Raw genomic sequence first — 15131 nt, forward strand, 5'->3', positions numbered from 1 at the left:
TGTGTTTTACCACATAGATGTTCAAAATATCCCACTAGAACAATGTTAAAACACTAAGAGGTGATTAAAAATGTTTTTATAAAACATAGTTTCCACACTGGATTCAACTATTACCTCTTGTCTAAGTTTCATGTTTAGTATCAAGAACACGTCAAACACAGCACAAAGAATATTTGTTACAAAAGGATTAGAAGTACGTAGCGGACAAAAAAGACGAGAAACTGAAGAAAAGAATAAGGAAGTATTACTTGACCCAGAGGAATAAATAATAAAAACTAGGACTCACCTCGAGCATTATTTCTGACAAGTTCTGGGTAACTGATGGTTTGCGGTCATCCCTGAAAAAATGACGGCGGATTTTACGAGTAGATCGTGATATGCGCATTTGGTTTTCAACTTTTTGAACTGTTCGAATCATGTTCAATTTCAGTGTTTTATATCTTTTATACGTTTTAGCTGACCATAGATCTTGTGAAGACAATGAGATAACACTGAAACCAAAAAAAGACCACTCCTTAATTCAATTTTTATACAACAATACAGAAGCTGTCTCTATTTTTATTCACTATGCATGATGTTGTTTTCTTAGTGCTCCTAGAGCTGTTCTTCTTATATTTGTGTTTGGTCATTTTTTGAACATTCAAAAAACTAACGTTTTTGAACAGAACATTTGTACCATTTTATTGAATTGAATGGAAATATATTTGGCACTGACATTTTACTGAATGTGCAACCTAATGTAAGCAGTGGGAGGCGGAAAAATTATTATTCAGGTTTTTCGATTAGGGATGAATTTATAACGTTCACGTTTTCAATTTAAGAAATTAAATTTTAAGATTAATTAGAAAAACATGATTTTGTTATAATTATCTGAATGTAAAAATAATTATTTCAAAATTTTATCAATCAAATCAATCTCGAGTATTTATCTTAACGGTACATTTTTTCAACTGTAAATGAGAAGATTGATTATATATTTCTTCCAAAGAAAATTATTGAATATTTCAAAAACGTTCAAAGGGCTAACCGTTCCCGCATGACTCTTTGTGCTGCTCCAAATGTAAATGATCTGCCAGTGTCTGTGGGTGTTCCGACAAGTGATGAGCACTCGCTGCTTTCTCCAGTATACCGTCGACCGGATAATCCTAAACTTTGATGACGAATTTCATTTAAAAATATTCAAAACAAGTTACACCACGCTGTGTCTCAAAAAAAAAAATTTCTAACAAAAAAAGTTTATCTAAGTTTATGAAACCTTCATTTTAGCGCTTATTGATCAAATTTTTTAATCAAAAAATCGTTTTTCAATAATTCAAAGGAAAATGACAATGAGCTGCATCTCAACACGGACACTCTAAACGAAACGAGTTGTCATTATCCAGAAAAAGATGCACTAATGTTCAATGACCCTCTTGTTTCTTAGTTGAATGACGAATGGAAAAAATGAATAAGTGTAATCGGAGTTTGAATTCCATATTATTTGAAATGCCAAATTTAATAAAGTAACTGTTATAAAATTCTCCGTTTGAAAATAGTCTAAAGTTTCCCAGATTTACAAATATTTTTAAAATTCAAAAAAAGTTTGAAATAAAATATTTTATGTTTAAAAATTTGTATGTTTATAATATATTAGCGTTTTAATATGATTAATAATTTCTCACCTGATTGACCACTTTGCTGTCGCTGTAACCTTTGTCGAAGACGTTTGGCAGTTGATGCAGATGGTTCGGTACGTGCCAATTCGGTCGTATACCCAAACGGGTACCTGTATTCATTGGTCATTATATCAATGAAAACATAAATGGAAAGTGTATATTAAAATGGGTCGAATGAAAGTCACGTTTTTGGCTAACAAAATGAATAAGCACATACATATATTGAAATTTGATTATCTTCTGGCGACGAGTGGTGTGAAGGCGCAGTTTTTCTTAGTTTTCTTCTCGTTCGCTGCCGAACAACTTAAAGCTACCGGATAGTTGGGGAGGAAAAGAAAAATATAAGAATTTGAAGAGTCAGGAGACTGACTTAGTCCGTCGGAGCACCATCCACTGTGAAAGCAAGACGATAAGCAGGAAAAGATGAATTAGACTACTTGCATTACGATGATGAAGAGAAAACATGGAGTCTGGCTCCGGTTCCTGCCATATTAAAAATTTCCCCTTATTGGATACAATTTGAACGTGGCTAATCATTGTATAACTACATCCTTGAAAAAATTGCTTGGAGTTTTGAGTATTTTGTGAAAAGTATTGTAGATTAAAATGTTGATGGTTTCTTCAAAATCTTCCAGACAGAAACAAGCGATTTCTTCCTGATAGAGTGTTGATATGCATTTTTAACTAGTGTGAGGTGAATAATTCAAATAGAATACCAACTCGTTTTATGGAATTTTGAAAATTGAAATAAAAAGTTGTTTACTGACTCACAAAAATATCTCATTTGGATTTACATTTTCATATGGGAAGGTGATAGTTTTTATTTACAAATGAAAGAGAAATCAAGAAGATCCGCTCGTATTAAAAGTTTCTCAAATTTTTTCCTCGAGTTTTTTGGACTTTATTGATCTTGCAAGGACCGCATCTTATCTATCAAATTACACCATTAACACTCGAAAATACTCGCCAGTGATCTCGCATTTCAAATAAGATCCCCACTAAGGCGCCTTGCCTATTTACTCATTCATCGCTTGTCAGACTACTCTACAGAACGGTTGGGCTAATGTTCACGAGTCGCGAAATAATAAAACAAAACGCATATTCTGAAAACCTAGATATTGAAAAAGCTATTTTTATAAGTGGAAAATCCTAGCGTGAATAATTCACATAATAAGCACGAGTTTCTAATACAAGACAACTTTTGATTTTACAGACATCAAACTCATTCTTATTATTTTGAAAAAACATTTTTAGTTCTAATTTGGTTCAAAAGTAAAAATGTTCCTTTCAGTTATTTAATTCAGCCAAATACTTCGATAACTCACCGGTCGGTTGTTTCCATCGATGAATCCCGTGATGTTGGCATTGAGTCCACCTGAAAATTTTCAGCATTTCAAACATTTGTTGTTTTCAACAATTTATTGATTAGCAATAGATAAGCATTTTAACCTATTTGTTACAGAAAGAAGATAGACATTGGCAGATGAGCTGAAAAAGAATACACAAGGTCTGTGAAGATTAGTGGTTTTGGGATTTATTTAAGCTGTTGAGATGCATATATATATATATTTATACATGTGGCGTGTGACGATGCATGTATTTACATACAGAAAAACCAAAAATGTAAAAAACGGAGACGTTTTCCAGTTGATAGTGTAGTAAATGTCGTTCGAATTTTTGACATGTATTACTTGGAGTTGATAAATTTTAATTTTTACACAGTGCTGTTCATTTTCAAATTAATCGAACAAAATGACAAATGAATTGTATTCACTGTTTACTTAACTTTTTTCGAAAGCTCGTTGTAGAAAAATTAAAAAATTTTGATTCTTGAATGTTTTTAGCGTCAGTCATTTTCAAATTTTAACTGACTTGTATCGGCTTGAATTGGCACAAAAAATGTATAATGGGAATGGTAAGTTGCTTTGTTTCAAAAAAATTTCTCGAAGAAAAAATTTTGTTGTAATTTGAAATACTCAGTGAGAATATGATACAACAAATTGTGCAAAATGCAAAATCGGCAAACCAATTTTAAGACTTGCATACAATTCATTACAAAATCTTCTAATTTTAAGTTTTACTATAAACGGTTGTTTAAAGTCAAATTCCAACAAATCATGGACATTTATGAATATGAATCAACCTAAGAATGTCTAGAATTTTATGCGATAGTAGGAGGTATCAAACGAACAAACAAATTTGAGAACAAATTCGAAACGAGCTGTCAAGATTTTGATAGGTTACAGTGCAAACGTTTCGGATTAGCTTCATTGTTTTGTTTGCCATTTATTTTTTCAAAGCAAGAAAACCACTAGTAAGAAAAAGTTAATTAATAAGTGATTTTAATTTGAAAGTGAGACATTCAAGGTATGAAATAACATGATAGTAAATGTAACAAACTGATAATTAAAAAAAAAACAAAAACAAGGATTCGAAATTGGTTGTGTTGATCTAGTGATGCACGCAGCGGAGCGGTCAGCTGAGAGAGAATTGGGTAGACAGAAGAGGGAGCTGATAAGTAGAAAGGGGGAGGACCATTGTAATAGACAGAAGTGAGTGGACAATGGATCAAACAATTGACTGATTGAAAACACTTTATTATTTTGTGTCAATCAGTGCTCCAGTTTATGAACTACTCGGTTTCTGATCGTTTCGAATGCTTGGGGATAAAGTCTCTAAATATTTTCGTGATGTCTAGAATAAAAAATTTGTCATTCTTGCTAAACGATATTGGCCCTATTAAATAGTGGTATGTTTTTGTTCTCAAGATCATCATTGAAAAACAGAAACTGCATTGTTTATTTTTTCTGTAGAATGTTTCAAATGCCGTTTTAAATTTTTCTCAAACATTTCTCTCAAGATTTCATTAGTAAAGCCGAAAAGCATGTCGTCAAGATAAAATTAAAACTTTTATTTCCGAATTTTGATTACAGTTAATATTAAGATGACTATATTCATATTTTTACTATGCTTTTCACAAAATCCGACACAAACCTGGCTTATGAGGTTTAATTTAATCATATCACATTGGTTGGATATTTCAAAACTATAAGTAATGTTGTACAACATGATATGATAAGGGTTAGAATTTATTTAGTTTGGTTAAAAACTATGGAAATAATTCCTACATCTAGTAAGTTCTTCATTTTATCATTTCTTTGCTTTCTCAAAAAAAAACAAATAAAAAGAAAAGGACATGTTTCCGTTCGGCTTTACTCTATGAGTTTTTGTGGCTTTAAAAAAACAGAAAAGGGAAACAACGAAAGGGAGAAAGAAATGAGAAGCTGAAAGCCGAGTACAGTGGAAATATGAAAACGTATCTCGAACAAAGTCGGCAAACTTATACTGCACTTTCCGTTTTAAAAACAAGGAATGGTGCTGCATGGCTTTTTCACTTGGTTCAGAATAAGTTCAGTTTCAGTTTTTTCCGTTTGTTTTCAATGACGCATCAAGGACAATGTTGAGATTAATTTTTTGTCCTCATCAGTCTTCAATCTCTTCGACACTTACTCGTTTTATTATCAAAAGAAAAATTATTGAGAAACACGGATTAGTGAATCCTCCTTATCTTTGGCTCGACTATTCTAATCCCTTAATACTAGTTCACCACAATTTTTCCAAATCACTGAAAAACGAAGCAATATTTGAGGGAAAGAAATGGGCGAAACTTCTTGTGTTCAAAAAAAATTTAGTCATAATTAATCTCAAATCAAAGTAGAGAAGTGAGTGCATAGAATTATGGTTTCTTTGAAATTTCTGTGATACGAAATGAAAAATTTGAATTTCAAACGGTGTTACTAACACCTGCTGAGAGAGAAAGAAAACGGACAGAAAACTAAAATAATATTAAAGCAAGAAAAAAATAGACTTCCAACAAGAAATGTTTATGCTTCATTGGACTTATCACGTAAAGGATATCACGCTTTCAGAAAGTACAAGATTTTTTTCGTAAAAAACCTTATCACCTAAGTTTACCATATTGTTTTAATAGTTGTGCACCGCATTACCATGCTGTGGTAAATTGGCCAATCTTTTGATTTAACAAGACCTTTATTGTTCATTGTTTATAGTTTTGGAAACACAAATGTGTTGAAGTACTTTTTTGAATTTTTGGCTTATTAGTTTCTAAACCTTAAAATAAATTCCTAATAGTTAAGTTTGCGTTAAACTTTTTTCATTGAAAAAAATCATTAAAAAAGGGCTCCGACTGAACACAAAAGCGAAAAATAAGCCAAACTATCCAAAACGTTTAGTTTTTAACATTAAATTGTACAAAAATTTCCAATAAAGCATTTGGATAGTTTCGATTTTCTAGAAAACAGTTTTTTTAGAAAACGACTTATCAGCTATAACTCAATTTTTTGAATTTCAAAAACTGTTAATAAGAAAGTTCATTTACAATTTTGCTTATGTTCAAAATTGTGGTTAGTTGTAATAAATATCCTACAAACACACAAAACATGTTTCCTAATTCAGATATTTGAAGTTGCAAATTTAAGTAGAATTTCGAAGAAGGTGAGAACCGATGGAATTGGTAAAATATGAGTCATAATAATTTTAGATTAAAATGGACTATTTAATTGTTTTGATATTTTTGGACATGGATCTGAACTTAAAGTCCAAAAAACGCCATTAGATTCATCAAAGGTTTCTTACAGCTGACTAAACTATTTTGCAAGCTGCAAGGTTCTACATCTATAAAACATATTCTATCCAAATAGACATGGTTACATCAAAACTTTTGTCAATGACGCGATTTGTTTTGCTAGAATCAGATCATCACAAACTGCACCAAATACAACAAGTTTCGTCTTTAATCAGGAAATGAGCAGAAAAGTACGAGAAAACGGAAACTTGTGGGGCTAATGTGCTGCACATGACACACTGCAGTACGTAATCTCGAACGAGAAAATGTGTTAAAAATTGGAAAGGAAGCGGGTGGAAAATGAAAAATGGGGGATGTGAAAGATTGAGTTTAGCGATAGAATATTGCCAAATGGGCAATCGGCAAACGCGGCACAGGAAGAACGTAATTCGAAAAAAAAAGAAATATTGAAAACAGAGAAAGAAAGATTTCAAAATTGATATAGGAGTATTATCTATGTTATGGCAAGTTATACGAGTATTGGCAGACCTCTGAAACAACTAATTTCCGGAGGAAAATAACGGAGAGAAGTTTCGAGTTTTAGCCTATTTTAGTGTTTTCAGAAAGACATGGACAGAATGCTCCAAAAAAAAAAAGAAGTGGTGAGCGGAACAAAAAACAATGAAATTACTTGTCCGGAATTCGATAATTAGGGGTTGTCTTATTTGAACGAAAATAAAATGTCGGCAGCTATGTGATATCTGACACTAGTAGCATTATCAACTTTTCTCATTTTTATTTAAACTACCGAAATAGTTTCCATTCAATCATATATAATTTTTAAAATTCAATATTAATATTTCTCAAAAAAAATTGTGTACAAAAGAAGAAGCCAGATTTATCGTGCTTCTTCCTGTGTTTTATCAATGAAAAGAATACCTTGTTCGTCATATCTCCCCCATATTCATGAATTAATCCCTTGATTCCAGCCCTAATCTCATTTTCCGCCAACTCCTCAGAATAAGTACAATGCAAAAGGGGGATGGAGTCGCAAAAGGGAAAGATGAGCTATCTGTTTTACTACTGTCCGATTGTTATCTTATAACTCCAATAAATAAAACAATTGACATGAAGAAAACAAACGGAACTTAGAAAGCTGAAATTTCTGAAGCAACATTCGACAATTTTGAATAATATTTATCAGTATTACGTTTGAAAATGAATATACATATTCAACCTTTTTCTATTTGGAAAAGTTGTATGTATTCCAGTTTTGAAAAAATGAAAGTAACGCTATGTTTTTTTGTATTTCATTTCCTTTTTAAACATTGGTGTGTGCACTTTTAGAATTACTGTAGAGATTTTGAGTGCACATCGTCACAATGTTATTTTTGTTTTTTTTTAAACATTCATTATGAACAATAAACAGAACCCGATTACATAAAATGCAGAATTTTTGGAAAAAAGGTGTAAATTAGGAACAAAAAAGAGACAACGGGAAAAAGAGATTTACGAACAAAATCTCTACAGTAATTTTAAAAGAGTACCCACAAATTTTAAAAATAAACTTGCCAAGACAAATCCGCAAAGAATGCGTGTAAAAAAATCTTGTTTGTAAACTTATTCTCACTATCACTCTTGTAGCTTCTTATAGGTAGCAACTGTGGAAATTGAATAAAGACTCGAAATTCAACTGATCAATCAATTAGTCGTTCGTAGCGTTCCTGGTTATTAGGAAATTTGTTTGATTTTGATTAATTTTACAAAATTAACTAAACAAATTTAAAACTATTTCAACCTGTTAAATCAGTTTTTTGCGTAAAACAAATAACTCACCGATGGAAATTTGTGTGATGCTTGGCGTAAGGACATCTCTCGAAGAATGTGTTGCAAGAACTGCGACAATGTCGATGATACACTCATTTTCTCCGGTATCCACTTTGACAGATTACTTTCTTTCTTTGGACAAATGAACTTTATGCACACAGAGGAGATGTCTTTCTGTGCATGGAAGAAAGAAAAACGAAGAAGAGAAGAATCCGACAACAAATTGCTCCGTGACACCAGTTTTGCATTATGTATGAGATTTGTGCACTTATTCTAATCAAAAACGTCGAGTTCAATCTCATTAATGTTTTACTACTTTGAAGAGTTGCGGCTTTTTCTTTTTCTTCGCGCAACTTTTCATGCTGAATTTGTTCCGATATTTTGTGTCCAGACTTCAATCATGCAGAAAAAGAACATGCAATTGCTTAAAAAATGAAAATATGCGTATCCGAAACCTTTTTGTAACATTATTAACTGTTTCTAGTTGGAACCAGTTATTTGTAAATTTACATTAACACTTTGATTTAAATTTTCAATCAGGGCACAACTGAGTTTTTTGTTATCTCGGTCAATCACCAAGTACCATTGCTTCTTAATTATCAATGAAAACTTGTTTAAGCCCAAATAGTTTTCTTTAAAAACTTTTGAATTGAACTGCTTTGCATCATACGGCAAAATTAAAAACTGTACGGTATCATATTGCCGACCATTCGAATGCAAAAAAGGCAATGTAGTTCGATATTTACTCGTTATTTATTTGTTATCTTCCAGCGGCATCTCAATTCAATTTTAATCAAACTCGTGAAATTCCACTTCATCTTCTTTTGCGCCAAGGGTGCTGATTGGCACATTTCTCCTGCGCTTGCACACATTGCGTGTAGAGCGAATTTTCATTCAGTCTTGGTCGGTAACAAAAGGCTCGAATATTATTGTATTTTCTTTGTTGGGTTCATGTGCTCAACTGTATCATCATGATGACATTTTTTGCGAACGAAATAACGCGGTAAAATACATATGGGCAAATGCTCTCCAAAGAAAGTTAAAAGGACTTCACGCCGTAGCGTGAAGTTCTCTTGCAGAAGTGCGGAATAATGGAACTGTCCAATTTAAGAATTATTTTTGCAATTTTGTTCGTTTTTTCGGGTCTTTTCAATTTTTTTCCAAAAAATTGCATAGAAGGTTTTGCGACCATTACGGCCAAAAATGAGAAAAACAATTGTTGTAAAAAGTGTTTAAACGTTGTTTAATTTTCTTTATCAAGTAACATCTCAACGATTAAAGTTTATAACAGCGAACCAAAATATTTAATATTGTGCAAAATGGGGTGTTCGCGTGAACAACTTTTGGACTTTTCTCAATCAGTGTACTCAAAAAAGGTATTCATATTCTCATTTCGTAATTGTTTATTTTCATTGAAGTGTTTGTCATTTTTTTTGTGAAACAAATTGAATACCCGAATTTGATTAAATAAAAATGGTCCGTTCGTTATAGTAATAAAATTTCTATTGGTTAAAAAATATTTAAAATATGAATTCGTAACGATTTATTTTATTGATTTTTTGTTGCTTTTAAATGAGAAATAGAAGCTGTTTATCATTAGAATACGCGGACTGATGCGTGATTTCTTCTATATGCGTTATCATTTCCATTAATGGATTTATTGGAAATTGGATGAGCGTGGGCAGGATGGCGTAGTGGTTAGCATGCGCCAGCGATATTGTGATTGATTGGGGATCACTCCCATCCTTGCCCGATTTTTTTGTTTTCGAAAATTGCTTTTAATCATTTCTCACTATCAGGAAATAGCTTGGTCAAAATCAGCCTCCTCCAGCACTCATAATTATTGGCACTTTCTGACTACTTGTTGTCGCAAGTTTTTTTCCGATAAAAATCACTTTTTTTTAATTTTTGTAAATATATTCATAGTTAACTCTAACTTTTTGACTCTAACTCTAACATTCGCCAATGAAAACATCGAAATCTCACTAAAATCAGGAATCCAGACAATCCAATGAAAAAAAAATACTATAAATCAATAAAACAATAGATAATCAGCTATTTTTGTTTGAAAAAACCTCAAAATCAATTAAACGTTGTAACTAATAATCCGTAAATCCAATTAGACAAAACCCAAAAACTCCCCTTTTCCGTCTAGATAGGGCTAGATAGTGCAAACCATGAGAGCGCAGACAGAAAATACAATTTCCAACAAAGAAGATCAACAAAAACTAAAGAAAAATCAGATATTTCTGATGAAAACTCAATACTAACGATCCTTAGCATAAGTTGATGCGAAGACCATTTGTTCGAACCACTACAAATTGAGTATCAGTTTGAAAAAAAAAACAATTTGAAATATAAATTTGAAAACAATTGCCATCACTTTGCTCGGAGAACGAGTTGTGAAGAGGTCGCGTCAAACTCAACGCTATTTTTGTTGTTTTAGTCACGGTTTTTGTAGACTTTTTGTATTAGGTAAAGAAAACATGAAAAGAATGTAAAAATCGCTGCAAATTTTTTTAGACAGTTGACTTCCAAAAAAAGTCAAAAACTGAGATTTTTTATGTTTAAAAATTATTAGGTCTCCAAATAAGTTCCGGGTCAAAAATCATAACTTTGTTCGCTGCGTATCGATTTTTATGAAACTTTGGGAGTTCCTGTTATCAACCATGATCTTTCATTTGACAATAGTCACAAAATTTTTTGACCTCCCAAAGTGCCCTAACTCGGAGCCAATTTTTTCAGGCATTTTTCTGATCTCACTTCTTTTCAGCTTTGAATTGAGGTTTGTGTGCGGAATTTGCTCGGTTTGAAACACATTTTTAGAAAACGACAAAAGTTTGGAAAAAAATCCGTCCAAAAATTTTTTTTTTGGTTAGTCGTCAAAAAATCTTCAAAATAATTTTTGTCGAAAACTCTTGATTTTTCCTACAAAAAATGATGTAACCAAGTGTAAACTATTTTACACATACAAATCATTTGAGTTTGAAATTTGAATTTCAAGAAATATTCAAAAAACTCAAAAATTATCCGAAATTTTTTTATTTTCTTTTATCATTTTAGTGTATCGAACTAAATTGATATGTTTTGTATGTGTAAAATTAGCTTACACTTGGTTACATCGTTTTTGTAGGAAAAATCAAGAATTTTCGACAAAAAAATTTTGAAGAATTTTTGGACGACTGACAAAAAAATTTTTTTGGACGGATTTTTTCTAAACTTTTGTTGTTTTCTCACAATGTATTGCGAACAAAGCAAAATCTGCACACAAACCTCAATTCAAAGGTTAAAAGAAGCGAGATCAGAAAAATGCGTGAAAAAATTGGCTCCGAGTTAGGACACTTGAGGTGGTCAAAAAATTTTGTCACTATTGTCAAATGAAAGACCATGGTTGATAACATAAGTTCCCAAAGTTTCATAAAAATCGATACGGAGCGAACAAAGTTCTGATTTTTGACCCGGAACTTATTTGGAGACCTAATATATAAAATTTATATATATTTTAAAAGATTTTTCCCTACGATGTTTGATAATTGCGCTTTAAAGAAATTCCTTTATTAACGCTTTTCCATCTTCAAAGATAACATAAACGAATGATAATTTATTCAATCAGATTCGGTTTTACAATTGGTTTCACAAAAAAAATGACACAAGATAAATAAAAACAAAACATGCATAGAAAATTAATAATTACAATAAAAAAAAGCCTGAAGATCGTCTTGAGTTAACTGATTGAAAAAAGTACAGAATTGTTCACACTAACCCTATTTTGAATCGAATTTAGACAAAAATCTGCACCATTGTGTGAGAAAGTCTAGGTGATCATTTTTGAACAAAAATAATTTCGAATAAAATGCTTTCTATTGCACAAGAATAATTATTTTGGTCGGTAATTTTGAATTTTTTGTTATTGAGATGTCACTAGAAAAAGAGAAAAGGAAAATAATAAAAAAGTGGGAAAAAAAGACCGGGAAAATGGGATAAAAAGAACGGTAGATAAAGTACTATCAAGAATAAAACTAATGCTATTTTCAAAAAAGTATTTGTGATCTACGTGATGAACCGTACTCCTCTCTTTTTTTTGTTAAATATTTTTGTTGAAAAAATCATGTCCACAAGGTATTTCAAAAATACAATTTAAAAATAACTTGTTATAGTTTTTCCCGATAGAATAAGTGAAGGGATCAATGTAAGGTGTGGGGATCAAAAACTCGTGTCATCAGGAGGGGGCGATGGGATATTGTTGAAAAAGTAGGTGAAAGATGGAAATAAAAATGCAAGCTTTAAAAAGATATCAGAACCTAACAAGAAAAGAGAACGTGACAAATTGAAAAACAAATAAAAGTTTGAGATATTAAAATTGTTACTCCTTGAGGAGAGCATCTGGACTTTCTCGTTGCCCTGGCCGATAAGCTTGTTTTTTGTCTGAAAATGAACATTTACTTGTTATAACAAATAATTGTTTTTGTTTTCGTGTTGACATTTCTTGTTTGAGTTACAATTTTTCAATTCTTCGAATTTTTGCAAAGAGACTTTGATAATTGAAACAAGTTTTTCTGTTGTTTAAAAAACTGTACTTAAAATATAGTTTAAAAAACTATTCAAGTTTTGTCGTCAAGGAGTTGAAATTTTTTTACATGGAGTCCACGAACCATCTTGAAAAGCTTTTTTTGTACAGAAAAAAACTCACTATTTCTTGCTTTAAAGCATAACACAAGCAAAATCAAAATAATGAGCAAAGCCATGATTGCTCCAAGAATAATGAAGATTCCCTGAGTTCCAAAAAACATTGATGATCCTGAGGGAACTGATGGTCGAGAATCAGATGATGTAGTAACTTCGATCACATTTCGCGGCGATGTCACAATTCTATCCGATGTTGTGAATGTGACAATCTATAATTTAAAATTATATACATGAACCTTTCAAAAAGATTAACCTTCGTTGTGGTCGTTTCCATTTTTGTACTTGGAACAAACTTTTGTCGAATTTGTGGTGTCGTGGCATAATAAGTATCTGGTGGAAGCGATGACCCCTGAAAAAGAATTAATGATTGCTAAACAATATTGATTTGACGGTTTCTTCAAAAACGGAACAGGAAGGGATATCTAAAACAACACATGTACATACATATGGTCTTCCCTTTTGTTTGATTAGCCCTTGCTTCCTCTTAGGCTTGTACTCAAGTACTGTGGGGAAGAGAGACGTTTCTCGGGGTCTTGACCTAAAGAGCAGAAGGAGTGCCGCAGCCGCCTGTACGTGAAACCTAAACCTCTTGTTGGACACACTTTGTCGAGGAGTCAAGACAGGCAGCTAACAGCAGCATTGATTCAAGGTGAAAGTCAAACATAATGGTGGCGAGCGTGTGAGCCGCTTTTGTCTCCGCCGCACAATCTTACAGCTTGTTGAGTCCCCCGAACGTCTGTTTAGAACGTTGTTTGACATTCTCAAGCACGACCGGAGAGCATAGTTACCTATCGCTTCACGTTCCCATGTGATTTTGATAAGATAACTATTATGTTTGCTTGCGGCACTAGAAAATCCGAAAGGAAATTAGGCATCTAAGATGAAATTCGACCACTTGCACTAATCCTCTCCTCACTGTCACCTCATCGAGAATTTAATGTTGTGGACTTAATTGTCAGGAAAATTGATGCACAGGTGTGAGATGATGAGGATGGTCCCTCGAACACCTATTCTTTTTATACAGAGACTACGGTAATTCCTAATTCAATTGTGTACTTATTGCATGGCCGTTGCATCATCACAGGGTCAGAACAATATAACTGGGACCATACCCTTCTAAAATTGTTTGTGTGTGCTCAGTTCCCGTTCGCCTCTTCTATTCTTTCCCACTGATAAGTTTCGATAAAAAGGTCAACTCTCCTTATTCAATAGGGGTAAAGGTGTGATAAGAAGATGCTTACCTCCATGTCACTATCTTCATCGTCTGTGATTCCATTACCACTTCCTTCTCCGACATGCACACGTTCTTCTTCATCGATCGATTGCGCGGACACCGCGAAAACCGAAACTAGGAGAAGAAAACACGCTTTCCTTAACAACATGCTGCAATAATATTTGAGGTCATTGAGATTCATAAATAAGTTATATAACGAAAAATGTGGAGTCGGCACGAGATCAAAGAGCCGGGTGAGAGACATGGAAGAGGGATGAAAAATTGAGGAGTACACCTGGATAGGTTGTGACAATCCAATCAGATGAGAGTAAAAATACAAAAAGCAACAACCAAGGAGGAAGTGGGAGACTGAGAAGATAGATAGAAAAGTAGTGAATTAAAAATCACCTCCTATAAAAACAAAACGTTAAACAAAATGTATTTTCTTCTTGAGAGTTTGGGTTTAAATATTAAAGTATTTTTCTAAATGAAAACAACTTAAAGTGATTGTTTTTTTTGTGGATAGATAGGTGTCAAAAGAAATGCAAGGATGAATAAAAGGAGCAGCAGACTGTATGTGTATAATTAGGTCGGAGGGGGGGGGGGGGGGGGAGGCGGGTGTGCGCATCGGTTGAACCGAACAGAGGGAGGGTTGCTCATGGAGAGGGCAGGTGGCAAGAAAGGAACAAAAACCTGACGTTTAAGGTTGATCTTGTTAGTTGTTTAGTGTGCTTCACGCGAGAACGAAGAAACAAATTGGTGGTTTGTGGCAGCAGGCTATGTGTGGTATGGGGGCTTTTATCCAAAGTAATCCTACAATCCGGATGTAGTGTGAATAAGAAAGTCATTCTTTTCATCAACGTCGATCACGCAGAAAGTGAACATATCAAAACAGTTTTTTTGCGTTGGTAGCGAAAGGTTAGACAGTGAGTAATCATCACTAATTTCTAATGTAAACGTTTTTCTAGAGATTAGTGTCTTCTGACGGAAGTACATGACTTTTTCGCCATGGTTCCATTGTGTCAAAAATATATACAGTTAATATGAAATGAAAATGTGATGAACAAGTTGAAGTTATATAGAAATTTGAAAAATCAATAAATTTTTGTGCCATTTTTAAATATGTTTTTGAAAAGAAATCAACAATCTATTCTTGCACAGAATC

At 32.8% G+C, this 15131-nt stretch overlaps 2 protein-coding genes and 3 non-coding genes across 11 annotated transcripts in view; 2 read left to right on the forward strand and 3 right to left on the reverse strand.

Moving 5' to 3' along the window:
• plc-1 overlaps positions 1-8112 on the reverse strand; it is a gene marked incomplete at both ends in the record, with an annotated part of 43794 nt that extends 35682 nt beyond the window's left edge. For all 7 annotated transcript variants that reach the window (NM_001373489.2, NM_001129669.4, NM_001373491.2 and 4 more), the window contains 5 exons: positions 287-338; positions 1028-1145; positions 1662-1765; positions 2981-3030; positions 8077-8112. In NM_001373489.2, the coding sequence (NP_001360637.1) occupies positions 287-338; positions 1028-1145; positions 1662-1765; positions 2981-3030; positions 8077-8112 (360 nt within the window). The remainder of the gene's footprint in view (positions 1-286; positions 339-1027; positions 1146-1661; positions 1766-2980; positions 3031-8076) is intronic.
• Positions 8113-9745: 1633 nt separating this feature from the next.
• Positions 9746-9836, forward strand: C05A9.12. Its single transcript, NR_102206.1, has one exon. It is a non-coding gene; the product is annotated as an Unclassified non-coding RNA C05A9.12 (non-coding RNA).
• A 1819-nt stretch (positions 9837-11655) lies between these two features.
• C05A9.2 (Syndecan) lies at positions 11656-14136 on the reverse strand. Its single transcript, NM_077408.6, has 4 exons — positions 13995-14136; positions 13007-13102; positions 12758-12962; positions 11656-12492 (listed from the first exon to the last, which is right to left on the reverse strand). Exons 1-4 carry the CDS (start codon positions 14133-14135, stop codon positions 12431-12433), a joined length of 504 nt encoding a protein of 167 aa, NP_509809.2. The 5' UTR covers position 14136; the 3' UTR covers positions 11656-12430.
• On the forward strand, positions 13392-13522 carry C05A9.5. The gene has a single exon (NR_072043.1). It is a non-coding gene; the product is annotated as an Unclassified non-coding RNA C05A9.5 (non-coding RNA).
• Positions 13395-13525, reverse strand: C05A9.6. The gene has a single exon (NR_072044.1). It is a non-coding gene; the product is annotated as an Unclassified non-coding RNA C05A9.6 (non-coding RNA).
• Positions 14137-15131: the final 995 nt, after the last annotated feature.

The sequence above is a fragment of the Caenorhabditis elegans genome, chromosome X, assembly GCF_000002985.6.
Source record: "Caenorhabditis elegans chromosome X".
Taxonomy (NCBI): domain Eukaryota; kingdom Metazoa; phylum Nematoda; class Chromadorea; order Rhabditida; family Rhabditidae; genus Caenorhabditis; species Caenorhabditis elegans.

Excerpts from the sequence above, each read along its gene's own strand:
- C05A9.2 (NM_077408.6), bottom strand. The coding sequence starts at position 14,135 with ATGTTGTTAAGGAAAGCGTGTTTTCTTCTCCTAGTTTCGGTTTTCGCG. Across the intron at positions 13,103-13,994 it reads ATGAAGATAGTGACATGGAG|GGGTCATCGCTTCCACCAGA; the intron begins GTAAGCATCTTC and ends ATTCTTTTTCAG. Across the intron at positions 12,493-12,757 it reads ATGCTTTAAAGCAAGAAATA|ACAAAAAACAAGCTTATCGG; the intron begins GTGAGTTTTTTT and ends GTTCATTTTCAG.